At 55.3% G+C, this 26,714-nt stretch overlaps 1 protein-coding gene and 1 long non-coding RNA gene across 10 annotated transcripts; both read left to right on the top strand.

Annotated features, from left to right (window-relative positions):
* The first annotated feature begins 2,214 nt into the window (after positions 1 to 2,214).
* On the top strand, positions 2,215 to 19,823 carry Map2k2 (mitogen-activated protein kinase kinase 2). 9 transcript variants are annotated; one of them, XM_076919334.1, is made up of 11 exons: positions 2,215 to 2,567; positions 4,622 to 4,832; positions 10,265 to 10,411; positions 13,405 to 13,482; positions 14,222 to 14,273; positions 14,342 to 14,466; positions 14,576 to 14,789; positions 16,135 to 16,202; positions 16,996 to 17,057; positions 17,626 to 17,671; positions 18,761 to 19,823. In XM_076919334.1, exons 1-11 carry the CDS (start codon positions 2,476 to 2,478, stop codon positions 18,869 to 18,871), a joined length of 1,206 nt encoding a protein of 401 aa, XP_076775449.1. In that variant the 5' UTR covers positions 2,215 to 2,475; the 3' UTR covers positions 18,872 to 19,823. The 9 variants fall into 9 exon arrangements, 8 of the variants coding, with proteins under 8 accessions (XP_076775449.1, XP_076775446.1, XP_076775445.1 ...); XM_076919331.1 differs by having other exon boundaries at positions 2,292 to 2,567; positions 14,318 to 14,466; positions 16,138 to 16,202; positions 17,626 to 17,746; XM_076919330.1 differs by having other exon boundaries at positions 2,292 to 2,567; positions 14,318 to 14,466; positions 17,626 to 17,746.
* Positions 19,824 to 24,536: 4,713 nt separating this feature from the next.
* LOC143435804 (uncharacterized) lies at positions 24,537 to 26,340 on the top strand. The gene is made up of 2 exons (XR_013106198.1): positions 24,537 to 25,236; positions 25,412 to 26,340. It is a non-coding gene; the product is annotated as an uncharacterized LOC143435804 (long non-coding RNA).
* The last annotated feature ends 374 nt before the right edge of the window (positions 26,341 to 26,714 follow it).

The following is a 26,714-nucleotide window of genomic DNA, read 5'->3' as shown; positions in this document are numbered from 1 at the left end:
AATGAAGTATTCCAGGGGCTGCTAGAAAACAAGGTGTTCCCATCCCAGAGCCAGGGAGACCCCAGATACATCTGAGGTGCAAGTGGGCAGGAGACTCGCGACAACTGAATGAACAGCTGGGAATGAGCAAGAGGGTCAGCAGGTAGAGGAGCTTGCAGCCAAGCCTGAGGACCTGAGTTCAGTCCCCGGGATACACACTAGAAAGGGAAGGCTCCTGCCAGTATCTGTTCCCTGTGTAGCTGGTGGGGAGGAGGACTTTCAGTGGGGAGGACACTGTGGTCACATTGACGGTGTCCTGAGGCCAGGAGCTCTGTCTCAATGATGAACAAAGGCGCATGTAAAGCAGGTCTCTCCCTAGCTCCGCCCCAGGAGCTGGCCCATGAACAACTTCACAATCTTATAAAACAGTAAGTGAGTGGGGCAGGCTCCCCTGGGCAGAACGCTCACTTGGGGTCCACTGTGCACTAGCCACAGAAAGTGGTTCTGTGTTGGACTATGCCCGTCCTTGGCTGTTTTCTGAGACAGAAAACAGAGTCTCACTATGTAGCCCAGGTTAGCCTTTAACTCTAGATCCTTCTTTCATAGCCTTCTCTTTAGTCTGTGACTAGAACACTGTTGGATTTGTTTAGAGGCAGAGCCTGAGAAAGTAGCCTTCCCTGGCTGGCATGGGGCACAGTAATCCTCTGGTGCCTGCCTCCTGGGGGTTAGGGTTAAAGGTGTATACCATTACACCTGGCACTTTCCTTTGGTTTTAAAACAGTTTGTTCTTGGCCTGAAGAGATGGCTCAGCAGTTAAGAGCACCGGGCTGCTCTTCCAGAGGTCCTAAGTTCAATTCCCAGCAACCACATGGGGGCTCACAACCATCTGTAATGGGAGCTGGTGTCTAAAGAGTGCGACAGTGTATTCACATACATGAAATGAAGAAATATTTTTTTTAAAAAAAATAAAATGGTTTGTTCTCACAAAATTCTAACAGAAAAATAAATTCTCAACGACATTGAACTAAATAAAGTTCAAGGCTACCCTGAGCCGCTGAGGAAGACCCTGCCCTGGCTGTCCTGGAACTCACTCTGTAGACCAGGCTGGCCTCGAACTCAGAAATCCGCCTGCCTCTGCCTCCCAAGTGCTGGGATTACAGGCGTGCACCACCACCGCCCGGCTTTTTTTGTTTGTTTGTTTGTTTTTGTTTTGTTTTTCGAGACAGGATTTCTCTGTGTAGCCCTGGATCTGTCCTGGAACTCACTCTGTAGACCAGGCTGGCCTCGAACTCAGAAATCCGCCTGCCTCTGCCTCCCAAGTGCTGGGATTAAAGGCGTGCGCCGCCACCGCCCGGCGAGCAGGGCCTTAACTAGGTGTTTGTCCACTCTGAATCACAAGAGCACGATCCTGGACAAAGAACTAGTGGTATGTCCACAAAATGTAGTATTATTTGGCCAGGAAAAGGAAAGCCCTGCCACCTATCCCATTGTTGACGGACCTTGAGGGCAAAGGTCAAACAAGCCAGTCATAAGTGACCCTAATCACAAGAAGTGCTCGGATTCAGACTTTGATTGGTGACTGTCAGGGGTGGGGACCAAGGCTGCTCATGTCGTACCCACACCCAAGCTTCAATGTAGGGCCATGAGAAGGTCTGTAGGGCTGTCGGATTGTCGCCGAAGAGTGAAAAAACACTATGGGCTGAGACCGGGGGATTGCAAGGAGCGGAGGTGAAGCCTAGACTTCCAGAACTTCCAGAACAGTGTGGGTAGCATACGGAAACACTGTCTGAAAATGAAAACAAAAAAAACGAAACAAGCAACAAAACAAAGCGCAGGGAGTAGGTTTAGTGGGTAGCGCTCTCGCCCGCCTGTAGGTCAGGAAGCCGCGGTAGAGCAGACAGCAGCGGGTAAGGCACCCAGGCCCGCCACCCCAGGCCCGCCACCCCAGCAGGGGCACAGAGTCCCGCGCAGCCACCGGGAGGCCAAAGCTGGGAAATATGAACCTAACATGTCTGATCTGACTGATGCTGGTCGCCGAGGCCCTGGAATGTCCTTGCTGGGATCCCGGTCTGCCCCCTCATGGTCCTGCCCGTCGGTAACACCGCCCGCGTTTGAAACGCACGCGCAGCCGAGCGTGGGACACCGACAGCACAGCGGACCGCACCGCGACGGACGTAGCCGAGGGTCCGTCCCTGCCCTTTCTCCTAGGGAGCAGGGCAGCCACCGCGCGCATGCGCCTCGGAAGAGGGCGGAGTCTCGCCGGAAAAGATCTCGCGAGAGCCCGGCCTGCGCGCTTGTGGCCGCCCCCTGTTCCCCGACCTCCCCGCTGCGCTGCAGCGTCAGCCTCACTCGGCCGCCGCGTCGGTCTCCTCGCTCCGGCGCTCCCGGCTCGGCCGCCTTCCACCTTCTACCCGGCCTAGGCCGCAGCCCGGGGCCCGCGTCGCGCCGCTCCCTATGGGCCCCGGCTGAGGCGCCGCCGCCGGTCGCGGATCCCTGATGCTGGCCCGGAGGAAGCCGGTGTTACCGGCGCTCACTATCAATCCTACCATCGCCGAGGGCCCGTCCCCCACCAGCGAGGGCGCCTCCGAGTATGTGGGCGGGGCACGTGAGGACAGGGGCGGGCCTCGGAGTGAAGGGGCGTGGCCATAAGTGGGGCTGTGGCCTGAAGGCATAACTCCAGGGCGGGGGGGTGGGGGGGAAGGGGCTGGCCTTGAGAATGCGGTAGACTGAAGTGAGAGGGGCGTGGCCTTTGAGGGCTAGAACAAAGCCTGGTTGGGGGGTCCGGGTCCTGAGGGCGGGGGAGAAGGCGGGGTTAGAGGAATGAGTCACGTGGTTCGTCAGCTGGACCAAGGGAAAGGGGCGTGGCCTAAGGTGAGTGGCCTAAGGTGAGTGGCCTGTGAACTTAGAGGGGCGTGGCCTTTGAGGGCTAGAACAAAGCCTGGTTGGGGTCTATCAGCTCGGCCGGAGGTGAGAGCCCGGAGGCCTGTGAGCATAGAGGGGCGGGGCCTTGACAGTAGCTTGGCTTTAGAAAAAGTGTTGTCTGCCAGAGTGGCAGGGTAGGGATGGGGACAAGGTGCGGAGCTAAGAGGATGGCTCTGTGGGAAAATGTCTCCTGTTGAGGGGAGCTAGTGAGAGGTACGCCCTGGGGTAAGGAAGGAGAGGGGCCTGAGAAGAGGCGGGGCAATTGGAGACCCAAGAAAGAAGGGGTCCTGAAGGCGGCTGGGAGAGTCAGGGACGCCGTGCGGCATTCCCGGTGTGTGAGGCTGGCATGCTTAGAGGGACAGAGGCCGAGCCGGGTAGCTTAGGACTGGGCGCCAGGTGAGTGGAGCACTTTAAGGCATGCCGTGTTTGGGAGGAGCAAGGGACCAGAGGAGCAAGGGATGTGAGCGGGAGACGTGGGCGGGGCGGGTGACCTAGTAGAAAGTGGTCAGTGCCCTTGGAGGTGGGGGTGGGGGTAACTGACTCGCTCTGGTGGGTTGGGATGAGGGGTCGAGGGGTGCAGTTGGGTACAAAGCATTCCTGGAAGAGGGTCACGTCAGGACAGCTCATCAAATAAGGTTGGGTATAAGGGTTTTCTGGAGGAGACGGGGAAGGCTGGGCTTCCTGAGGCGAAAAGGGATGTCCCAGGTGAGGACACCAGACCAGGGAGGCTGGTATGTGTCAGGAAAGACTGGGTGAGGCGCCCCTCTGTGGGACTGTCAGCGTGATGGAAGAACTTCGCACAGTGCCGCAATCCGAGGGCAGCTGTTGAGGCAGAGTGCATAAAGACTGGGGTGCTGTTCCAGGAAAGAATGGGGAAAGGGCTTTCCAGTGTGGCATGAGGGGGACCTGAGCCCATGGTGAAAAATGTCAGAGAAGGGGGTGCCGTGTCCTGAAGCTGGGTCTTGGAGGTTGCATGCTGCTAGCCAAAGCTAATGGGTTAGAACAAGCACGAGGAGACAGGGGAGGGCTGAGGTGTCCGAGGGCTGCTAGGTAAGTACAGCCTGGGCTCCTGTAAGGATGACTGGTACATCCTCACGCTAGCGGGCTCATGCCATGTGTGTGCAAGAACAGGGGACGCCGGGTGGGTGGCTTGTCTGAGGGCCTTACCTCTCCTTGGATGAAGGTAGAGGTGGGAACAGGTTTCTTAATTAGAAAAGCCAAGTCCATGCAGTTGAGGCAGGAAGATCAGTAGTTCAAGCCAAACCAGGCTACAGAGTGTGCTCAGGGGTAGCCTGGGTAACTTTTAGACCCTGTCTCAAAGGATAGACCCCCCTGCCTAGAATCCCCCAGTGAGGGGCTGGATATGGCTGTGCTTAGTATGTGGGTGGCTTCAGCTTTGATTAGCATAATCACACACACAATTAAATCCCAGGCATAGCTGCTGCCATGTCAGTCTCCTCCCTCTTAGGCCTGATTCTTGCCTCCAAAGCTACTCGAAATGCCCCAGTAAAGACAAGATCTTGGCCTAGGCCTTGGTACACCTGACCTCTGCCTCTCCACCTCGTCATGTAGTCCGGACATACTGTGTGTTCTCTGAGGCAGTTTGGCAGTTTGTCATGCCTCTGTATCTAGTAACATGTCCCTTTCCAGCTGTGGGATCTTGGAGCACAGACGTGGGGTTCAGGTCCTTGGCTCATCCTCTGCTCTTGGGGTGCTGCAGGGCAAACCTGGTGGACCTCCAGAAGAAGCTGGAAGAGCTGGACCTGGATGAGCAGCAGAGGAAGCGGCTGGAGGCCTTCCTTACCCAGAAGGCTAAGGTTGGTGAGCTCAAGGACGACGACTTTGAGAGGATCTCAGAGCTGGGTGCCGGCAATGGCGGCGTGGTCACAAAGGCCCGGCATAGGCCATCAGGCCTCATCATGGCCAGAAAGGTGAGAAGGTCAGGGTGGGCATTTGTCCTGTCCTCCTCTTCTGTGGTTGGTCATATGATGCTGGATCAGGGTCTTATTGTGAAGGCCTGGAATTCTCTGAGATTCCTGCCTCTGCTGGATTCTCTGGCGGGGATGTGGCACACTGTTGAGGTCTAGCCTGGTATGCACCAGATGCACTGTCCCTCCAGGCTGGTCTGTGAGCCCCAATGACAAGCTAGAGAAAGTCCATGCGTGGAGTTTGCACATCTGTGATGATCTGCCAGGGGCTGGTCTTGGCTCAGTGGGCCGAGCGCTGGCCTGGCACACACAAAGCCCTGGGTTCCATACCCAGTACCATGTAAACCAGGCATGTAGTGCGTGCCTGGTGTCCCAGGAGCAGCAAAAGTACAAAGTCGGCCTCAGCTGTCCACTGAGACCAAGGCCAGCCTGGGCTACCTAAGACTGAGCGTGGAAAAGAAAACAAACAAACAATAAACCAAGTTCCTGGTCTCCAGAGAAGCAAGACCGATGTGGGAACATGCACACAGCAGAGAGCTTGCGACTGTTTGGGGTGGTGCTGGGGATCGATGCACTCTGGGCAGGCTCTGCTGAGAAAGAGCGGGTACCTGTGGTGGTGGGTTTGCCTGGTGGTTGGTAAGTGGTCAGGGAAGATGGGCATGCTGGAGCCTCAGGAGTCCTGAAGGCTACTTGGCAGCAGTGTCAGTGTTTTCTACCTTCTGCGATTGGATGAGGCCACCCTGTCACAGTGGTCACAAGGAGGGTGGTGTATGTGGGCTCCAGGAAGCTGGTGTGTGTGTGCAGGAGGCTGGTGTGTGTGTGCAGGAGGCTGGTGTGTGTGCACAGGAGGCTGGTGTGTGTGCACAGGAGGCTGGTGTGTGTGTGCAGGAGGCTGGTGTGTGTGTGCAGGAGGTTGGTGTGTGTGCATGCTGGGATCTAGGGACTTGGCAAGTAGATGAAGATCTCCTGACCTACAGGATTCCAGCCAGCTGAAGATGGACCCTGCCTGCCTGCTGGCTTATCCCCCTTAGTGCCAGGAGTCCCCTCAACGTGAGATAAGGACACCACCAATGGTGACACCTGCACATCAGGGTGTTGATATGTCGACACCCCTGACCTTTCTTGAAGTCTCTAGCCAAGCCGGCTGTTGAGCAAGGGGAACCACCTCATCCCCGCCTGGAGTCTTCTGCTAGCCCTGAGGATTCCGGCCTCGGTGTCCCGGAATCTCCACCCCCCTCATACAGAACGCTGCTGCTGTGACATTCAGAGGGCTGAAGGGGGCCTAATCACCCAGGATCTCCCTCTCATCTTCCACGCAGCCGAGACATGCTGGCTGCAACAGAGGAGGCGATTCTGTGGGACCTGAGCCTCGGTGCGAGTCTGAACGCAGGTCACTCCTGATGGGGCGACACTGAGAGTTGTGTGCTCTGCTCTGCCACATGTGAGTGATTGTCTGCAGCAGTGGACAGACAGTACAGGAGGCCCAACATGTCCACTCCATTTTTGCTTTTTGTGACTGGTCCAACCTCTAGTGACATCTTTGACCCTCAATCCCAGGCCCCTGAGCCTGGCATGGTCAGCGGAACTTGTGTGAGGTTATAGCACACCTGGGCTGGAAGCTGCGTCTCCACAGCAATGGTGTTTTTGTCCAAAGCTTGTGCAGTCTGAAGGCCACATGTCCATGCCAACTGCTCCCTGACAAGGGCACCATGCACAGAACTGCTTACCTGTGTGTGATTGTTGGAAACTGGTGACAGGCTGACAGCACACTGAGAGCAAGCAAGGCTGGAGCTGGCTTAGGATTGCATGCTCTTGGATACATCTATGCCCTCTGGTCCAGGCTCTGGACAGGTCGCCATGGCATTTGTCAAAGGCAGAGTCTTCAGAACCTGTTGTGGTATAGGCTCTGCTTATCTTGCAGGCTGTCTGCTTCTAGTCACAGAGGAAGTATCTTCCAGCCTTTGCACCCCTTTCCGAATCTCCCTGATAGAGGAGGATGGTCCTGCTCACAGGCTGGCTCCACCAGCAGCAGTGGACACACGGAGACCTGCAGTCAGGTCCATGCAAGGATCAGTCCCGCTGTCTCACACAGATCCACGTCCTGGAGCAGCAGAGGTCCACGTGTCCAGGGTCTGTGTTTGCTGCACAAGGTGACCACCATGCATTTAGACGACTGGAGACAGAGGTGGGGCGAGAGACCAGGACCACACACTGCCAACCAAATGGCCCTCAGCTACTAGTCTGCACCCTGCAAGACTAAGGAAATGGCAGAGAAGTTTCTGGATGAGGCAGATAAGTGTCAACCTTCTGAGTCCCTCCTCCAGGCTTAGCGTGGAAAGAGACATCCGTCCCCGTTCCCCTGGCTGGCTCCCTGGTGCACTCCAGGCTCCCAGGGGTTCAGCACACTGACACATTCCACTTAGTGCCCACATTCACCTGCAGCTTGCCCAAGGTTTTCAGAGCAGACCTAGACCCCCACGGGCCTGGTTATGTGGGCACCAGGAAATGCAGTTCTACCATACAGGCCCATCCAAACACGAGGAGTTCCTGTCAGGAGGCAGGAGAGGTGTGCACTTGTCACAATAGTGAAGTCTGTGAAGCACGGGAGGCCCGGGCACAGAAGGGTACGTTCAAGCCAGTCTGGGCTACCATGCTAGGTCTGGTTGAGCATTTGGGGTTTTAGAATGTGTATAGCTCTCACATGACAGACATTCAACCTTTGTGTGGAAATATTGTTTCTATTGTTTGAGGCAAGATCTCTTTTGAAACAGTCTTATTAGATAGCCATGGTTATCCTAGAACTCGCTCTATAGACCAGGCTGGCCTCAAACTCTAAAGATATGCTTGCCTCTGGGTCTTGAGTGCTGGGGATAAATGTGTGCCGCTGGGCCACACTGAAATAACTTTCCTTTGTTGTTCTGCTGGCCTGGACCTCCTAATCCCCCTGCCTCAGTCTCCTTTGGGTGGTCATCAGATGTATGTCCCCACTCTGGGCTCTTGTTTTGTGGTTTTTACTTTTTTTTTTTTTTTTTGGTTTTTCGAGACAGGGTTTCTCTGTGTAGCCCTGGCTGTCCTGGAACTCACTCTGTAGACCAGGCTGGCCTCGAACTCAGAAATCCGCCTGCCTCTGCCTCCCGAGTGCTGGGATTAAAGGCGTGCGCCACCACCGCCCAGCTGGTTTTCACTTTTGTACACATTTTAAGATTTTTTTTTTATGTATATGAGTGCTTCATCTACATCTATACCTGCAGGCCAGAAGAGGGCATTAGACCCCATTACAGATGGTTGTGAGCCTCCATGTGGTTGCTGAGAATTTAACTTGGGACCTTTGGAAGAGCAGCCAGTGCTCTTAAACACTGAGGCATCTCTCCAGCCTATGATTTGATTTCTTAAAAAAATTAAAAAGTGTGTCTATGGGTGCCCAGAGGCAAGGAGTGCTGGCCCCTCCACAGGTGGAGTTCCAGGTGACTGTGAGCAGCACAGATGGTACCAGAAACATTACTCTGGTCCCCGCTAGTGCTGCAAGCGCTGTTAACCACTGAGCCAGCTCCGCAGCCTGTTCTGTGGTTTTGAGGGCAAGGGTACCTGGATTATTGGCTTCCAGTGAAGTGGTGCCTGTGGACAGCAGGCCTGACCGCATGCCTATTTGGAGGAGTCCCCAGATGCAGGGACCTCTGCACCAGACTGAAGTGGAAACTTAAGGGTTCTTTGGAAAGTCAGTTGTGTTGGATGATGTTTTGCTGGGCAAACACATGAAGGAGTGTTTTCCTGCAGTAGGCACAGGTGTGAAAGGCTGAGGCAGCGTCGTGAAGGAACGTTTCCTTGAAGCAGACAAAAGAGAAACATTGCCTAGTTGAGCTCCATTTGTCAGGACTCAGAGAGAGAGACGCACACCAAAAACTTCAGGTAGTGTGCTATGGCTTCTTGCTGCTTCCTTGAACTTGAGCAGCAGAGTGATGTCAGCTGAGACAGACTGACGTGCTGAGGCAAGACTGGTGGAGGACGTGTGATGTTTGGAGGGAGTACAGCACTCAACGGATTATGAGAGGAGCTTGTTGGTAGAGCTGGCTGTGCAGTGGTGGTCTCGCATGCATATTAGCTGATCTTCACTTCCGAGAGAGGCACAGCTGAGAACTTCTCCTGCTCCCTGCTGCTGACTCGAGCTGAGGCTGAGGCCTAGCCGACGGTTAAGTTGGGCCACCACTGCTGGTTCGTGCTTGCTACTCTACCGAACTGGACTGTTGCTCTACTGTGAAGTGTTTGCAGCAGATCAAGCTGCTGCTGCTGACCTGTGAACCAGACTGCCGATTTCCAGACAACACAGACGGGATTGCTCTGAAGAACCATTTCTAAACAGGTCCACTTCTCCCATATCCTCTCTCTCCCACTGCCTCTGGTGGGTCGTGAGCGAGCAGGGAAGTTAATGCATCATTACAGGTAGGCTTTGAAAGAATAAAAGTCACACCAGATCCTTTCTGGTGTGGGAGCCAGTGTGTGACCTGAGGAGGAAGAAGAATCATGGAAATGTGCCCTCGGCCTGCTGGAAACCTTGTTCAGGACCAGCAGGATTGAACACTGATGGCAGGTTTGGGGCCAGATCTTTGCAGGACCACAAGGCCACAGGGACACGTCTAAGCCTGCCACCTGTCCTGAGCTTAGCTGGCTCCTTCATGCCCCAGTACTTCCCTGGGTAGCTCTGTGTCCTTTTTGTGGAAAGGCCTCCAGCCTGCCCTGACCACCCTTCCTGCTCAGCGACCACCTCTGTCTCCAGGCTGCCCATGTGCCCATGGCCTGCAATGGAGCAGTAGTGGGTCTCATTTCGTTTTTCCTGGTGCTGGTTGTGAACCTTTGCCTCTCTTGCAGGTTCTACCCGTGCCTCCTGGAGAGCTACAGCAGTCTCTGGTGATGACATCTGGTCTCCCCTGGCAAATCTAGAGACATGGCTATGCTGTGTGGCTCTCACAGGCCTGGCCACAGCTGCTCTCTCCTGAGCACCAGGTTCCAGGCTTGTAGGTTCTGGTCGCTCTCTCACAGTGCCTTCTCTGTGTAGCCTTCTCTCTGAAAGGACAGTGAGCAGAGGGGTGACACTGCTCTGGCCAGAGCTTAGAGTCCTGAGTGACCACCGAGGCCTTGAATGGGAATGGTAGTCCTGGAGGAAGGGTCTGGGGTGCTGATGTTGTCTGAGTGCATTGGATACCTTGGTGTGTCCAGAATAGAATAGTTAACATTCCTTTTTCAAAATTTTCATTTTTAAGCCAGTTTACTGAAAAACTGAAAACATTGCATCACCATACTCTGTCACACTACCGTCTCTGTCACCCACAGATCCACTGTCTGGGGCTCCCCATTCCTTGGGCAAGTGCCCAGGACTGGGTCTGTGGCGGGCGCTTGCTGGCCATGCGCCTTTCTCTCGAGCAGCTTCTTCCTCCCTGTAGCTGATCCACCTGGAGATCAAGCCAGCCGTCCGCAACCAGATCATCCGGGAGCTGCAGGTCCTGCACGAGTGCAACTCGCCCTACATCGTGGGCTTCTACGGGGCCTTCTACAGCGACGGCGAGATCAGTGTCTGCATGGAGCACATGGTGAGCACATGGTGAGGGCCTCCTTCCTGCTCCGTCCCCCTCACCTACTGCACTGGAGCACATGGTGAGGGCCTCCTTCCTCTCCACCCTCCTCACCCACTGCACTGGCTGGCCGGCAGCCATGTAGGGCAGTGCTATGTGGCATGCATCTGTGGTCCACAGTAAGCATGTGCCCACTGTGGGAAGTGTGTTCGTCTTCCATAGCTGTTGCTAAGCTCTGAGCTGGAAAGATGCAGCCAGGCCCGTGGGCCCCCAACTTCAGATAGGAGCTGCACACCTCGCTCTCTAGATAACAGTCAGGGTCTTCAGAGTTGAGCAAGATGGAGAATTTGGACCAAAAAGAGACCCCAACCTGCTGAGCCAGGTGCCAGAACCCTGCAACTCTCCAAAAGGCTTGGCAGCTGCTGTAGTCCTCAACTGTGCTTTGTTAGTATACTGAGCTGCGGACCGTTTGGGGATGGGAAGCAGGGAATGAACCTGAGAAAGATGCACATGGCTCTGGGTCTCCTCACACCTCGCCGTGGCCCTGCCTCTCCCTTAGCCTACTGTACTTGCCTCAGGGATAAGTAGATGCTGGCTGTATGGCTCCCTCCAATCCCTCCATAGATGTGTGACCATTGGGTCACAGGCCTCCTGGTCCCTTGCTGGAAGGGGACTCCAGCCTAAGGTATATGACCCTCATTGCCAGAGTAGCTTGGGGCTGAACTACAAGAGACATGGGAGTCCTTCATGCCTACAGGTGCCTCTCAAGCACTGGCTAACTGTGTTGGGACAGGAAGCTCCCAGAGGCAAGGGGATTACCTTGAATTTGAGGCCAACTTGAGCTACATAGCAAGGCTCTATGTCAAAACAAAACCGAGCCAGGCAGTGGTACTTGTCCACTCTCCTCATGGAAGGGAGTTAGGCCGTGTGCAGCTGTCTCAATGACAAGAAAAAAATGGCCACTCTGCCCTGCTGGCTGATGCAGTTTGGGTTTAAGTCATAGGTTACCTGGTGTGGGGTGTCCTGGGAGGAAAGCTTACCCTGGGGGGGTGCGAGGGTGTGGGGTGCCCTGGGAGGAAAGCTTACCCTGGGGGGTGCGAGGGTGTGGGGTGTCCTGGGGTGCGAGGGTGTGGGGTGTCCTGGGGGGGTGCGAGGGTGTGGGTGCCCTCCCTTTTGGCTGGTCCCAGCCCTGGTCCACCTTCAGTTTCCTGTAGAGGATGACATAGAAACAGGAGTGTGTTTGACTCCAGAGTGACCGCATCACCAGCTCAGCTCCTGGTCTTAGGGTGCTTTAGAACTTGGGTGCAGGCAACAGTGGCCTCTCTTCTCTGGCTATTATTGACTTACTGTAGGCAGTCCCCATCCCTCACCTGCCTCGAGAACCTGTCACTCAAGAGCAGGAAGATGCAGTTGTTGCCAGTGTACAGCTTTGTGGGCACCACACTGCAGTGGCCCACATTCAACAAGACTCAGAAATGCAAGATGACACCCAGGCCATAGATGTGTCTGTGCCTGTGGCCTGCCCTGGGCTAATAGGAACTCTGGTCTCTGTCGAAAAGCTGGTGTGCACAGGGTCTTGTCACTGATCTGGAAGGTTTCAGCCGCCAGCTCGAAAAAAGGCTCCTGGGGGACAGAACTGCTCAGCCTACATCTAGAAGCCAGGGAAAAGAGGAGAGAGAAGCTGGGGTCCTGCTGTCCTCATCCAAGGCTAGGCTTCCTCATCCGCCCTCTGGAGAGGACCTGCCCACTTCCTAGTGCCACACTTAGGCCCAGTTAGCACAGAAAGTAAGAAGTGCAGACACCGTTAGGAGCCTGCTGGAGTCACACTGTTTGCAGTGTGCCCGTGGAAGGGCGAGCAGGAGGTTCTGGGGGCTCAGACTGGCTGTGTCTGGATCTCCATAAGAAAATGTGTTGATGCTCTCTGGGATAGTGAGTTTCTAGAGCCCTGGAGGTATATGCAGGGACTGGACTGGCCGGCAGCACCTCAGTTCTCCATCTTGTCCTGGGACACTATGACCTGACTAAGATCACCCAGTATCAACTCAGGAGAGGACCCCACCAGAAACTCAGCCAAATCTCATATGCCTGTTGCTGCCACACTCAGGAACTCCTGGGGTAGAGTTGGGGGAAGGCCATGCAGGGTACTCAGCACCCTACAGGCTCCAGTGTGACCTCAGAGAAGTAATGACCTTGCTGTCCTTCCCTAGTGCCCAGCTAGTGTCACCTCCAGTCTCCATCCATAGAACAAAACATAGAGCTGGACCATGGTAGTGCATGCCTTCAATCCCAGCACTTGGGAGGCAGACAGAGGCAATGGTCACTGGGTTCAAGTCTAGCCTGATCTACAAAGCAAGTTCCAGGACAGCCAGTGCTACACAGAGAAACCCTGTCTCCAGTAACCAAAGTGGGGGTGTGTGTGCAAAGGGGAATAAAACACAGGATTCCAGTGACCCAGTGCCCAGCTAGACAGGTGCACTGGAAGGATCCAGGACAGCTCAGAGGCCCCTTCCTGACCTTCATTCCTGAGGCCCTCCTTTCTGTCAGGTCAGAAAGCTACACAGGTGTCACTGGTAGTGACTGCCTCGTCTCCTGGCCCAGCTGGTGTCAGGACAGTATTTCCTCATCTGTCTATCAAGTGGAATCAGGACCACACCCTAGGTGAGCCAGGATGGTGACCTGTGGGCCACCTCATGCCCTTCTGTGGGCATAAGCCCTTGGGCTTCAGGTCTGGTCCTCAGCCTACCCCAGGAGAAGTAACTGAGCCAGTCCTGTCTAGTCCTGTCCAAGGACCTCCTGTGTTGCTCCTTTTCTGCACAGTCCTTGGTGCAAGGAGCTGGCTCTTGACAGGTTCTGTCACTCAAGCTCAGAGCTCTGCAGCCTCCCACACCATACACCTGCTTGGAAACCTGGGAAAGCAAGGTTGGCTGGAGGCTGACAGGTTGGCCTGCCTGAGGTTTGGGTTGGGCTTCTTGACAAAGCCAGCTGCCAGCTGCTGTCATCTCTGCATTCAGGACGGTGGCTCACTGGACCAGGTATTGAAGGAGGCCAAGCGGATTCCTGAGGCTATCTTGGGGAAGGTCAGCATTGCGGTAAGTTTGGTGTCTGCTGCTCCTTCCTGGGAGATATGCAAATCACACATCCCCATGCACTTGAGGTCCTGTGCCGGTCCCACCATGGCCTGTGGCCTGTGAGTACTCCTTTCTTCCCTGTACAAAATGACTGTAGTGGAGCCAGACATGATGGCGTGCACCCACCCAGCACTCAGGAGACAGGAGCAGGTTGATCTCTTGAGTTCAAGAGTAGCCTGGCCAGGCGGTGGTGGCACATGCCTTTAATCCCAGCACTTGGGAGGCAGAGGCAGGCGGATTTCTGAGTTTGCGGCCAGCCTGGTCTACAGAGTGAGTTCCAGGACAGCCAGGGCTACACAGAGAAACCCTGTCTCAAAAAACAAACAAAACAAACAAACAAACAAACAAACAAACAAACAAACGAGTAGCCTGGTCTGCACAGTGAGTTCCAGGTCAGCCAGGATGATGTAGTGAGATCCTGTCTTAAAAGAGGAAATAAAGAATCCCAGGCACAGTAACACATGCCTGTCACCTCAACAGCTGAGGGGCGAGGCAGAATTGCAGTGAGCTTGAGGCAGCCCTAGGCCCTCACTTTGAAATACAGACAGTGACCATGTACTTGCTGCAAGTTTCTGTGTGGGGCTTGGGGACATATATGTCGCATGCCTGCCATGGCACTACTCTGTGTCTGGGGAGGCTCATCACAGCCTAGCCCTGCCTCCCTGGACACATAGGCTACCCAGCTCCGACCTCTCTATAGGTGCTCCGGGGCCTGGCATACCTCCGTGAGAAGCACCAGATCATGCATAGAGGTAAGTGGGTCCAGGCTGGCATGGGTGGGACATGACGGGTGTAGCCTCACCCCTGGCACTGTCTGCAGATGTGAAGCCCTCCAACATTCTGGTGAACTCTCGTGGGGAGATTAAGCTGTGCGACTTCGGGGTGAGCGGCCAGCTGATCGACTCCATGGCCAACTCATTTGTAGGGACACGCTCCTACATGTCTGTGAGTATCCTCACCCTCTGAACACATGCCCTCTGTGGGCTCTGTCTGTGGCTGTGTGTGGCCCTACGCTGTTAGCTACTAACCCCAGCTGTGTTCTGTTCTTTGACAGCCAGAGCGGCTGCAAGGCACCCACTACTCTGTGCAGTCAGACATCTGGAGCATGGGGCTGTCGCTGGTGGAGCTGGCCATCGGGAGGTATCCCATCCCCCCACCTGATGCCAAGGAACTAGAGACCAGCTTTGGCCGGCCTGTGGTGGACGGGGCAGATGGAGAGCCCCATAGTGTGTCACCACGGCCCAGGCCCCCTGGACGCCCCATCAGTGGTATGGGACATTACAGCTAGCTGGAGAGGGACAGGTGGGGGAATCAGCTGCCACCGGATGGTCCTGTCTGTGCCAGCTCTCCCCTGGACAGAGCTTGCTGTGGTCAGCAGTCCTCAGATGGTCCTAGGCTTTCTGGGGACAGAGCTAAAGGCAGTGCAAATCTCATTCTCCGTCCAGGGCATCTGCACCTGTTGCTGCCAGCTGCAAGGCCCCGAAACTCCACTCTAGGTCAGGCCGTGGCTGGCTGCTGGGTGTCCTGGGCACTTCCATGGGAAAATGTGTAAATAGGGGTTGGGTACGAAGGGAACCAGCCACTGCCTGCAGCCTGTACACCTGTAGCCTGTCATCCAGGAAGCCCGAGGCGCAGGTAACCTGGTGACCTCCCTGAGGCCTTGGCAGCACAGGAAGTGCAGAATGGAGGGAAACTAGTTTTCAGGGGACCTGGGGAGACAATTTAACCCTTGGAGTGGCTGTCTTTGCCACCAAGAGTCAAGGACAAGGTCCTGGTATGGACAGAGTACCTAGACTTTGTTAAGTGCAGACACACAATTTAAACACTGCCCTTTGCTTCGTGGCAGCCCTGTAGTCCACTGGTTAGCGCATCGCAGGTGAGAGTGTCCGTTACCTCTGTCTGGTTCTTAAACATTCAGCCACCCCTGTAGAGGTCCCATCCCATCCACAGATGCTATCACCTACTCAGCTTCCCAGCCCCAGCCCCTGCATGCACGCGCACGCGCACACACACACACACACACACCCCTTTCTCTTCCTGGACATTTCCTGACCTAGAGTCCACACTGTGTAACTGTGTCTGGGTCTCACCAGGTAGCATGTCTTGGAGGGCCCTGCCTGTGGCTGGGCTCATTCCCTGTGTATCTCAGTGCATGGTGCGTGCCTCCCATGCCTTTAAAGAGCAGAGAGCCCCTCCCCACCCTGGGCCTCACACGGGCTGCTCACCCTGACACCAGCTCTCAGGACACGGTCCTCAGATGGCCACACTCCTTTGGCGAGCTGTGGTGGTGACACCAGGCCAGCTCACTGGCTACTGCCTTTCCTGCCTGAGTCGCAGAGCAGCCCATGACAAGATGAGCAGCTGGCACAGCTCCGCTGCCGGCCGGCCGTCAGGACCAGGGCAGGGGTCGTCCTCCACCTGTTCCAGTTCCCCAGCAGCTGCTCTGTGAGGTCACATTGGTGTCCCTGCTGAGTTGCTAGTCCCCTCCCCAACCCGCAAAGCATCCTCCAGTCTGTGAGAGTGCAGAAGTGAGTCCTGGCAGAAGGACCAGGGTCACCCTCTTAAGATTTGTGTCCCCCACTCATAGTTAATGTGGTTTTTTGTACTATTAAGTAGGTCATGGGATGGACAGCCGACCAGCCATGGCCATCTTTGAACTGCTGGACTACATAGTGAATGAGGTGTGTGCCCTTGGCCTTCGGGTACTTCTCTCGGGATCGGCCAGCCCACCCTGGGTATTTCCTGGGGCAGGGGTGCTGTGGGCTGCTCCTCTGCAGTCCCCAGTCAGTAGAAAGCCACCTGGCATCTTCTGCATGTTTGTGACCCAATCTACTCAGCAGCTCAGGCGGGAAGCGTGAGTTGGAGGTCAGCATGGTCCAGCCTAGGCTAGTACTGTGGCCGGCTCCATAGGAAGAGTGCTGAAGGCATACAAGAGTTCCTGCCTAGACGCCTTCAGTGAGGCGAGGGCCTAGGTCATGTCCACAGGTACACAAGGTGGCCCTAGGGCAGACTTAATTCTAACCTGGCAACTTTGTGTCAGAGGCTGAGGCAGGATTGCCTTGAGATGAGTCACAGAGTAACTTGTAAAAACAGTCTTAGCTACAGTGTGAGACCCTGACTCAAAAGCAGCCGGAAATAGAACAACAGCCACCAATCGCAGCATGTCTGTAGGAGGGAGGCAAGGTCACATGTGGATGTGCGTGGCTGTGCCCAGGCTGGAGAACACTGGCAGAGGATGGGCTTTGTGGCCTGGGACAGGGCTGCCACTGTTGGTGGCATTGACTCTCCAGCTCAGCCAGCACTTCTCCCAGGAAGTCCTGGAGCCGCCGTCACAGAAGGGCTCTGCCCTGCACCACAGGCGTTCCCACCCACTTGATAGTGTTGGCAAAAGCTGAACTGGAGGCGCCCGGCCAGATGACGGGGTGGCCAGCAATTCCTGCAGCCACCTAAGTGGTCCCTCCCTGTCCTCCACAGCCACCTCCCAAGCTGCCGAATGGGGTGTTCAGCTCAGACTTCCAGGACTTTGTGAATAAATGGTGAGAGGGCTCGTGGGATGGGGGGGCAGCCCCACACCCCAGCTCTGGTCCCTGGACTACCGTGTGCAGTCAGGGTCAACGTGTCCCCCAGAGTCACACACTGGGTGTCATTACCTGCTGGCCGACGGTCCATGCATGGCCCAGCTGTGTCCCGAGCCACCACCCAGTGGGCATGGGGTGTGGGGGAGCTGAGCTGATGGACTTCCCAGCCTCTTGACGTATGGTCAGAGGTATGCTGTGTGGTGTTTCTGGAGCACGGGGCCAGGAGGCAGCATCTGTGCCTGGTAGTGAGGTGCCACCTTGTATTGATCCCCACCAGGGTCTCCTCTATGGAATGCACAGTCTCCCTTTCAGTTCACTAATTCATTAAGAGTTTAGCAATTTAGTTGTGGGGGGTACAGGGTCTAGAGGTGCACTCCTGACATCCCAACATTCTGGAGTGAGTTTAAGGTCACCTGGGATACAGAAGACCTTTTCACCCAAAATGTAAAAACTGAAGTGCTCCTGGTGAGCCATCCAGCTGCCTCAGCCGGGGCCCTGAGTGACCTCTGTGTCTTCTCCTCCCCAGTCTCGTTAAGAACCCCGCAGAGCGTGCAGACCTGAAGCTGCTGACGGTGAGTGGAGGAGGTGTCTCCCGGGCCAGGGGCTGGGGCTGTCTGCGAGCGAGCGCTGCCAGAAGTGGGGCAGAGGTGAGGGTGTGCTTCACTGCTTGCTACCTCTGGGTCCTCAGCAGCCATGTCCTCCACAGCCACCAAGGGCTTAGGCCACCTGTGAGGCTGGGGATTGTGTGACATGAAACACTCACAGGCCTGTACCCTGAAAGCCTTCCACCCACAGGTGGGACCAGCAGAGCCCAGAGATTTATGGGCAGGTCTTAGCAACCCCCCCCCACACCCCTTCCTGGACAGACCTAATCTGGTTTAAGCACCATCTGTCTATTTTTTTAGGCCCCTAAGAAAGCAAGCTATGCTAGCCACAGATGTGTGCACCCCTGCTCCACTGCAGAGGCCCAGAAGTGGACATAGGTGCCTCCTAGCTGAGTGCAGTAGTGCAGACCGCCATGCCACTACCGAGGAGGCCTGCCTAGGCGCACACCATCTTCCCAGCGCCCGGCGCTGAGACAAGGTCAAAATCTTGGGGTCATCTTTGACTACATATTAAGGCCAGCCTTGGCTACATGAGCACTGCCTCAGAGGAAAAGCAGCGGTTGGGCGGTGCTCGCGCTCACCTTTAATCTCAGCACTCTGGAGGCAGAGCCAGGTGGATCTCTGAGCCTGGTAGTGAGGTATGACACCTTGTGAGTTCGAGGCTAACCTGGTCTACAGAGTGAGTTTCAGGACAGCCAGGGCTACACAGAGAAACCCTGTCTCAAAAAGGAAAACAAACAACCGTAGACATCCAAGAGAGAGGCGTAGGGTGGGTGGCCTTGCTCCCTGTGACCCAGCCATGCCTCCTGTGTCCTTTCCTCCTAAGACCGCCCTGCCAAGGAGTCAGCAGTAGGGTCCTAGGCCTCAGCCTCGCCTCCCCTCCCCTGGAGATCCTGCCCCAGGCTGTCATAGTCACAGTCTGGTGACTCTAACACCAGAAGGGAGTCTAACATCTGAAGGGAGTCTGGCCTGGGCCTCCCTGGATGGGTCAGAGAATGCCAGGCCACCCGAGCATACCTGGGCCTCGGGCTGTGACTAACGCCCTGCATCTTTCAGAATCACGCCTTCATCAAGCGCTCTGAAGGGGAGGAAGTGGACTTCGCTGGCTGGCTGTGCAGAACCCTGCGGCTGAAGCAGCCCAGCACACCCACGCGGACTGCAGTGTGACAGCCATCGCCCAGCAGTCTCTGTCCTTGTCCCTGTCGGCACAGTGGCTGCCTCTGGGGACAGTGATGCTGTGTGTTGTGGCAGGGGACCTGTGCCCATGCATTTGAAAAACCAAACAGTGGAGAATGAGAAAGAAAGAAAGAAAGCCGCCGCTGTGCTCCTGGGCCCTCACTTGTGTGACCTCACTCAGCAGGTGGAAGAAGGGCCGGCCGAGGGCTGAGGGAAGCGCCCTCCTCACCTCCCTCTGCAGGCCGCTCCTGCTGTGCACACGCAGCCTCCTTCCTGGGTGCAGGGTGGGGGTGAGTGGGAGCAGGAGACCCCTCTGGGCTCCAGTGGGCTCCAAGGAGCATAGCTGACTCAGCATAGTTCAGAGGACGTGCCCTGCTGTGCTCCCGGAAGAGACCCTGGTGGATCTGGGTCATGACACTAGATAGGAGCCTCAGCACAGCTCGCAGCAACCCCACCAGGGTCCCACCGGTCCCACCGGTCCCACCCTGTCAGAGTCGGCCACTGGCCTGAAAAGCAAGCCTTGAGGCTGGAGCATGCCTGCTAACACTGAGATCACACCAATACAGACCTGGGGCCCCTCTTAGGGATGACAAAAGTATTCCTTTTTCAGATGTCCCAAGGATGCCACCATGTGGGGCTGCACGTGCTCCAGCGAGGTGGTCCAAGCAGGTGCTGTCCACCACTCACTGCTGGGTGCTCCTGCATGTACAGGGGGCACTGTTGCCTCCCCTAAAGACAGAGTCCCCTACTGCCCAGGGGTGCCTAGGCAGCACCCAGTGTGGCGGGGAAGGGAACTGCGCAATCTCCACCTCTGCACTCCATCCCTCACACCTCCAAAGACTGGGAAGGCTGAGTCAGGAAAATGGCAGGTCTTAGGGCACCCTGGGCTACCTAGTGAGAATGTCTTCCATCACAGGAATGGTGCAATCACATGTTGAACTTTTGTGTGTGTGTGTTTGCCTTTTTTGTTTGGTTTCTGAGTCAGGGTCTCTGTATCCCTGGCCATCCTGGAACTCACTCTGTAGAACAGGCTGGTCTCAGACTCGAGAGATCCACCTGCCTCTGCTCATCTTTTTTGAGACATGGGACTCCAGGAGCCTTGGTTGGCCTGTAACCAATCCTGCTTCTACCTCTCCAGTGCTGGGGATGGACCCAGGGCCGCTAGCAGTTCTCACAGGCAGGGTCAGGAGCACCTGGGCTAGCAGCAGTTTGTGGCCTTGGGTGGCCACTGATGAGACCTTGTTTTAAAGTAGTCTCTCCTGGCTTGGAACTTACTATTCAGACCAGGCTGGTCCCTGCTGACCATGAGCTGGGGTTAAAGAACCTTACAGTGGCCCTTCTCACCTCACTTTCCACCAGCCCCTTCCTGGCCACAGCTACCAGTGATGAGGCCAGCCTAGCCAAGTGTCATGGGCCTCTGCACCCACCTGCTGTATCAGTATAGGGCTGGCTGGCTGCTGTCCAGATGTCTCACATGCATTTGAGCCAAAGTCACAGCTTTGGAGATCTGATTGACTGTGGGCTCTGGCTGAGGAGGCTGTTCCTAGGGTCCATGTGTGTGCAGGCAAGCGTGAGGTGTGGGTGTGGGTCCTGGGAGCACATGAGGGCTGAGCATGTCCCAGTGGAATGTGCACTTGGTGTTTGGACAGTCAAGAGCCAGCCACATCAGCTCAAATATGTTCCAGCTTCAGAAATTCTGTCAAAAAAGGAAGGCCCAGTCTGGTGGGTCTTAAACCCTAGGGAGTGTTTCAGGGGGACATGTGCATGTGCACACAGGGGACTAGAAGTCTGCTAGATGGAGGGGCTCCCATGTGTTATCTAACACTAGGAAAGCTGAGGCAGGAGGCTTGCCACAGGTTTGACAGCAGCCTACAGAGTGAGAGATCTCTGGTCATAACCATTTGATAAACAAAGAACCAGGTGCAGTATTTATCTGTCATCCCAGCACTTGGAGGCTGGAGGATCAGGCTCTGTCCTGAGCTACATACATGGTGAGCTCAGGGACTAGCCTTGTTTAAGTGGCAGGAAGCCAGGAAAGGGGATTGTGTAGTATGTCCCACACAGCTGTCAGTAGCCATCCAGCTAGCGTAGTGTGACAACACTGATCACAGCAGTTTCAACTTGGGAGTACCTGGTACTTGAGTCCCTAGGTGTTAAGGGCCCCAGTTTATGAAGGTGCATGTGCAGGAACAGCACAGAACCCGGATGTGGGCCATCGTGGGCTTCCCAGGTGGCAGGCTGCCTGCCTGAGCCATGCGGATGGGCCGCTACCTCCTCTCTCCTAGCTCTTGAGGACGGGCAACCAGGGCCCTGCAGCCATGGGCCTTGCGGCTGTGGGCACAGGTGCAACATATTCCTGGGTCGCCATGGCTCCGGAGACTGGACTTGGGGCTCTGTTCTCTACCAGCTTCCAGGGGAGGGAGCAGCTGTAGGGCCAGTGCTGAGCTGCACGGGCTGGTGAGGGAGGAACCCAGCTTCACTGATGACCTGCCCAGGGCCACCACCTGTTCCTGTGCTGTGCCCACACATGGACCGACCCACTAAGCAGGTGGGGATATAATGGAGGGAGTTCTGGTGGAACATCAAGCTGAGGTCTCAAAGTTCAGGACCCTGGAGGAAGGCCTGGCACCCTGCCTGCCTCAGTTTTCCTGTCCTCAAAAATTAGAGGATGATATTTCTCAGCAAAATCGTGGGCCAAAGGCTGAACAATGTTTTAGCCAGTGTCTCATGTAGCCCAGGTTGGCCTCCAACTCACTGTGTTACTGAGAATGGCCTTGCAAACACTGTACAGAGCAATGAGATGGAGCCCGGGGCCATGTCGTCCAGGACAGGTGGACTCCAAGCCACAGCTGTAGCCTACAAACCTGCTGTTGCTGGTTTTGATTTCAGGACAGCCGGGGTGTGTCTATATAGCTCAGGCTGGCCTCAATCTATATATGCCTCCCTCTTCCTCCTGGGTGCTGGGGTTAGTGTGACCATGGCCAGCCCGTAAGTCTGTTTACTATACCCTGCTGCTGCCTTTGAGCCCCAAGAAGTAGGGTTCTCCTGTCAGCTCAGTCTGCAGTAGATGGAGCCCATGAAGTTGCAGGACTACCCCTGATGATGTCATGCCCCCCTCAAGGAAGCGATTAGGTTGACCTCACCCCATTTTCTACAGCCTTGCAGTACTCATGCAGCACAGATGGACTGCCCTGAGAACCAAGATGAAACAAGGAGACCCTACTACTGCTGGGAGAGGTGGATACAGCTAAGTTGGGTAGAATTCCCAGATAGGGCCAGGTAGGACCTAGCATTGGTGGCACACACCTGTCAAAACAGCACTTGGAAGGTGGAGGAGGCAGGAGGAACAAAAACAAACAGGGACTAGGGACCTGATTCAGTCTGAAGTGCTTTGCTGTGCAATCATGGGTCCCCAACACCCACATAAAAAGCTAGTGCATTCCTGAAACCTCAGTGCCATGGAGATTGAGGGAGGAGGACCCCTGGGCTCACCAGCCAGACAGCCTGGAGAAACACATGGGTTCTACCTTCAGTGAGAGACACTGCCTCAAAAAAATACCATGGCAAGTACCCATGACCAGATCACCACTGGCTTCCATGCATACACAGGAAAACAAACCAAGATAATTCCAGCATGGTTCTACATGCCTGTCCTCCATGGATGGACCTTCACCCTGACCTATGCATTAGAGCAATGTCGAATTTTCTTACAAAGACTCTGGCCCAGGTGGGTGGGTCCCTAGGCAGCTGGCCTGTGCCTTCGTCCCTCCTACAGACTACTGTCCCTCCGCAGTCTTCAGGGACACTTTTGAGATGCTTTGCTTTCATTTTCGGTGTGTGTGTGCACATTTGTACAGTGCCTGCCTGCAGAGGCCAGAAACAGGCGTCAGATCCCTGGAGGTGAGATTACAGGTTTTTTGAGCTTCTTATGTGAATGCTGCGAACCAAACTTGAGTCCATTGCAAGAGAAGCAAGTGTGTGTGTTTTTAACTTTATGTGCATTCCTATCTTTGGCCTAAGCCCTGTTCATTATGTTTATTTATTATCTATTTATTATAAGACAACTCCTGGGAGTTCCTCTATCATACAGAGCTCAGAGCTCAAACTCACACTTGGTTGCAAGCACCTTCACCTACTTAGCCCTACTGCTAAGTTTTCCATAGGGGTGTGTGTGTGTGTTGAGGATTCTGCTGCCCAGTCCTCGCTTCTCCTGGCTCCTTACACAGAGGAGACACGGGGTCCTCTCTTCCTATGTCAGTGGCTTCAGTCTTTGCTTGTTTCGTTCTACCATGTGGACTCATGTGAGCCATGTAGGGACACAGGCAGAGGGGGGCTCTCAGAGCCTTGGTAACATGGACCTATGCTCTCTGTCACTCAGTCAAGGAGCCTGGAAGACAATGGTGGGGAGAGAGGGCAGCCCCATGTTTCATGATTGGGACTTCAAGGAAGGTGTGCTGTCTCAGATCCACACCCCACAAGAAAGAGCCGGAAGTGCAGGAGGGAGCCCCAGCTTGGTGGTAGACCCAGCACCCCTCCTCCTTCCCTTCTCAGTGAGCCCCAGCCCGCAGCAGTTCCTGTTTGTTTCCCTGTTGCTGGGAGCCCCAGTGAGGGCTTCCTGGGGGCAAAGTGGGACTAGGAGGGCTGAGGCCACTCCTGCTGGGCCCTGTCTCCTGCAGTGGACAGTTTTCCATAGGGGTGTGTGTGTGTTTAAATTGCTTGTCTTGTAGTACAGGGATGGATCACTCCAGGGCCTTTGCACACCCCAGGCAAGTAGTCACTGAGCTATACCTTACGCTTTTTAGAATGACATTGAGTTTGGGAGACAGGGTCTCACTATTTAGATCAGGCTGGGCTGGGACTCACAGAGATCTACCTGCCCACCTCTGCCTCCTGAGTATGGGGATGAAGGACACCACCTTTCTGTGACTTCAAGGGCTTGCTTTTTAGTCTTCAGGCTTAGCAGCAAATGCTGTGACCCCCGGAGCATCTCCCTGGCCCTCCACCTTTTTTTTTTTTTTTTTTTTTTTTTTTTGAGAGGTCTCTCTGAACTTGATGCTCACTGATCTGACCAGGCTGGCTGGCCAGTGAGTCCCAGACATTCTCCTGTGTCTGCTTCCCTAGTGCTGGGGTTACAGGTACAGGGGCTGTCACCTCTCAGCTTTTTTTGTGGGTGCCAGAGGGAGTTTCGAACTCAGGCCTTCATGCCTGTGTTTGCTGGGGTGGTGGTATGGGGATTGGGGCTTCCTTTGTGGGAACGTGTGAATACGCGTTGACTGAGCCCCAAGTATTTAGATAGTAAATAGTGAGCTGTCCTCACTCTCCAGAGCCCTTTGGAAAAGCTTAGCTAGCCAGGCTGCTCGCACAGCCCCCGATTTCCCCCTCCCCACCCCCCAGGTTGCCAACCGCACCCCGGGTTGACCTCCCATCTGACCAGTCACCTGACCCTGTACCTGTCCAAGCTGAATCAGGCCCCATGGGGGCGCTAAGGTACCCAGGTACGTGGGTTTGGTGTCCCTGGCTGCCAGCCAGGCTTACCCATGGGTGTGTCTGTCCCCATGGCTCCCAGACCAGGTAGGCAGGCCTGGCCAGGTCCCACCTGCAGGAAAGGATATGGGGGTGGGGCGAGGTGGGGTGGAGTGAGGTGGGCGGGCTCAGACAAACGCCCTACGCAGGTCGGATGCAGGTGTTGAGTTGTCCCTCAGGGCAGGATTCAGTCTTTTTGTTGTTGTTGTTTGTTTGTTTGTTTGTTTTTGAGGCCAAGTCTTTCTCTATGGACGTCCTAGAGCGCCCGGCTGCTGGGTACCTTCCGTCCTGGTGGACTCTGGACCAAGAGTGTCCCTGGCTGGGACACTTCGGTGACCCACATCCTGTAAAGCCCGCGTCGTTGCCCCGCCCCCCCACTGGGTGGGGAGGGGACTTTCGGGGAAATCCTTCAGATTTCCTAGTTCTGTTACTAGGTGGGTGCACCGACACCCGCAGCGCGACCCAGCTCGGGGGAAACAGCCCTCAGGTGAGACGTCCTTCCCATTCAGTGCCACTTCGGGCGAGTTTGACCTTGACCCTCTAACCTTATCCGTGAAGGCTGTGGGGCGAAAAGCTGGGCGAGCCGAAGGCCACTGGGCGGGCCTGGGGTGCCAGGGACGGTACTCGGGGCGCCCCGCACCTGTCCTGCCCACCTTCCTCGTGCCAGCTCAGTCCGTCTCTCTCCAGAGCTTGAAACTGAAACCACCGTAGCGAAATGAAACCAGAGCCCGGGCCCTGCAGCGGGCGGAAGGGGACAGCACCGCAGACGCCGGGCCCACGTGGCAGGCCACTGCGGGGGAGGGCGGGGGGCGAGTCCTGCTGCCCAAATTGCGGTAATTTTTTTTTTATTTTTTAAAAAAAGGAACCCGTGGGGACAACTGCCCCTACTGCCCTGTCCTCTTCTATACCCAGCCTGCCTGGCAGCCCCAAGGCCTCTCCTGACTGCTGCATAATGGAGCTCAAGGCCCTGACCTCATTCGTTTGGGGGGCTCTCTTCATTTTCCACAGGTCATCCTAGATGGGAGAATCCAGGTCTTCCTTCCAGTGTGGCCCCAGGCTACCAAGCATAGGTGGGAGAAGGGCAGCCAAAGATCCTGACTTGACCATCAAGTGCATTTATTTAGGGAAGGAACCAGCAAAAAGACAACTGCAGCATGCAAGACTGAAGTTAGACTCTAGGCAGCTTCTTCCTGGGCCAGGACACAGGCTCTGATGTATCTTTGGCCCTGCATGGTGCTGGGCAAGGTCCCCCTGGCTTCTACATACACACTCCTTGCCTCTGGGAGCTCCTCCAGTTGTAGTTGTCCCCAGACATGGCAGAAGGTTCTCTGGGAGGGTTGTGGGCCAGGAGGGCCCACGCCCGTGTAGAGAAGGAAGAATGGCCATTTTTTAGGCACAAGTGGGGATCCATTCAGAATTAAACACAGCCCTCTCTGTCTCTACCTTCTGCTCACTGACAAATGTGAGTCCCCTGCCTAGGGTCTCAAGTAGTACAGGGTGTCCCAAATTCACATGGGAGCTAAGGATGACTGTGAACTCCTTCCTCTACCTCCCCAGTGGTGACAACAAGCATGTGCCACCATGACACTCTCTCTCTCTCTCTCTCTCTCTCTCTCTCTCTCTCTCTCTCTCTCTCTCTCCTCTCAGTTTGAGCCCTGCCTTCTCTACATAGAAATCTCCAGGAGACTGAGACCCCGACTCACATAACAAAAATAGATGAACTAATTAATTAATTTAAAGAAAAGACTGGAAAATAGTTTCCAGGAACTAAGGCAGTGGGTAAAGCCCTTGCCTGACATCCAAGCACAATGGTTAGAAATTCAAAGTCCTCCTCAGCTACATAGTAAGTTCCAGGCCAGCCTGGGCTACATGAGACCACGTCTTTAAAAAAAACATCAAGAACTAATTAAATAAAGTAATTTTCACATCTGGTGGCACATGTGTGTCTGTCTGTTGGCTTCTGAGTACCTCAGCTGCAACCATAGTGGTCACCAGGTTTGGCTGTACAGTAAACTAATTCTGGTCTTGGCGCAGGCTGTTCTCAGGAGCCAGGGACCCACCCAGCCCCCACCCTGTTTTCCAGCCACTGTCCTATCTACAATCACACAAACTTCCCGTGAGACTGCTACCTACCTGGATGGATGGCCATTTAAAAACAGATCTTGAGCTGGGGCACAGCCAGTGCTTGGAGCTGGTGTAGCCCCTCTGAGTTTAGTATACACTCCACCCTTTATATATGTTGGCCCTGGCACACGGCGCCGCTGACAACCATGGTTTCCTCATGTGTGGGAAAGCAGAAAAGGAGATGGGC

The sequence above is a fragment of the Arvicanthis niloticus genome, chromosome 22 (genome assembly GCF_011762505.2).
Source record: "Arvicanthis niloticus isolate mArvNil1 chromosome 22, mArvNil1.pat.X, whole genome shotgun sequence".
Classification (NCBI taxonomy): Eukaryota; Metazoa; Chordata; class Mammalia; order Rodentia; family Muridae; genus Arvicanthis; species Arvicanthis niloticus.
This window is presented reverse-complemented; position numbering and strand designations above follow the sequence as displayed.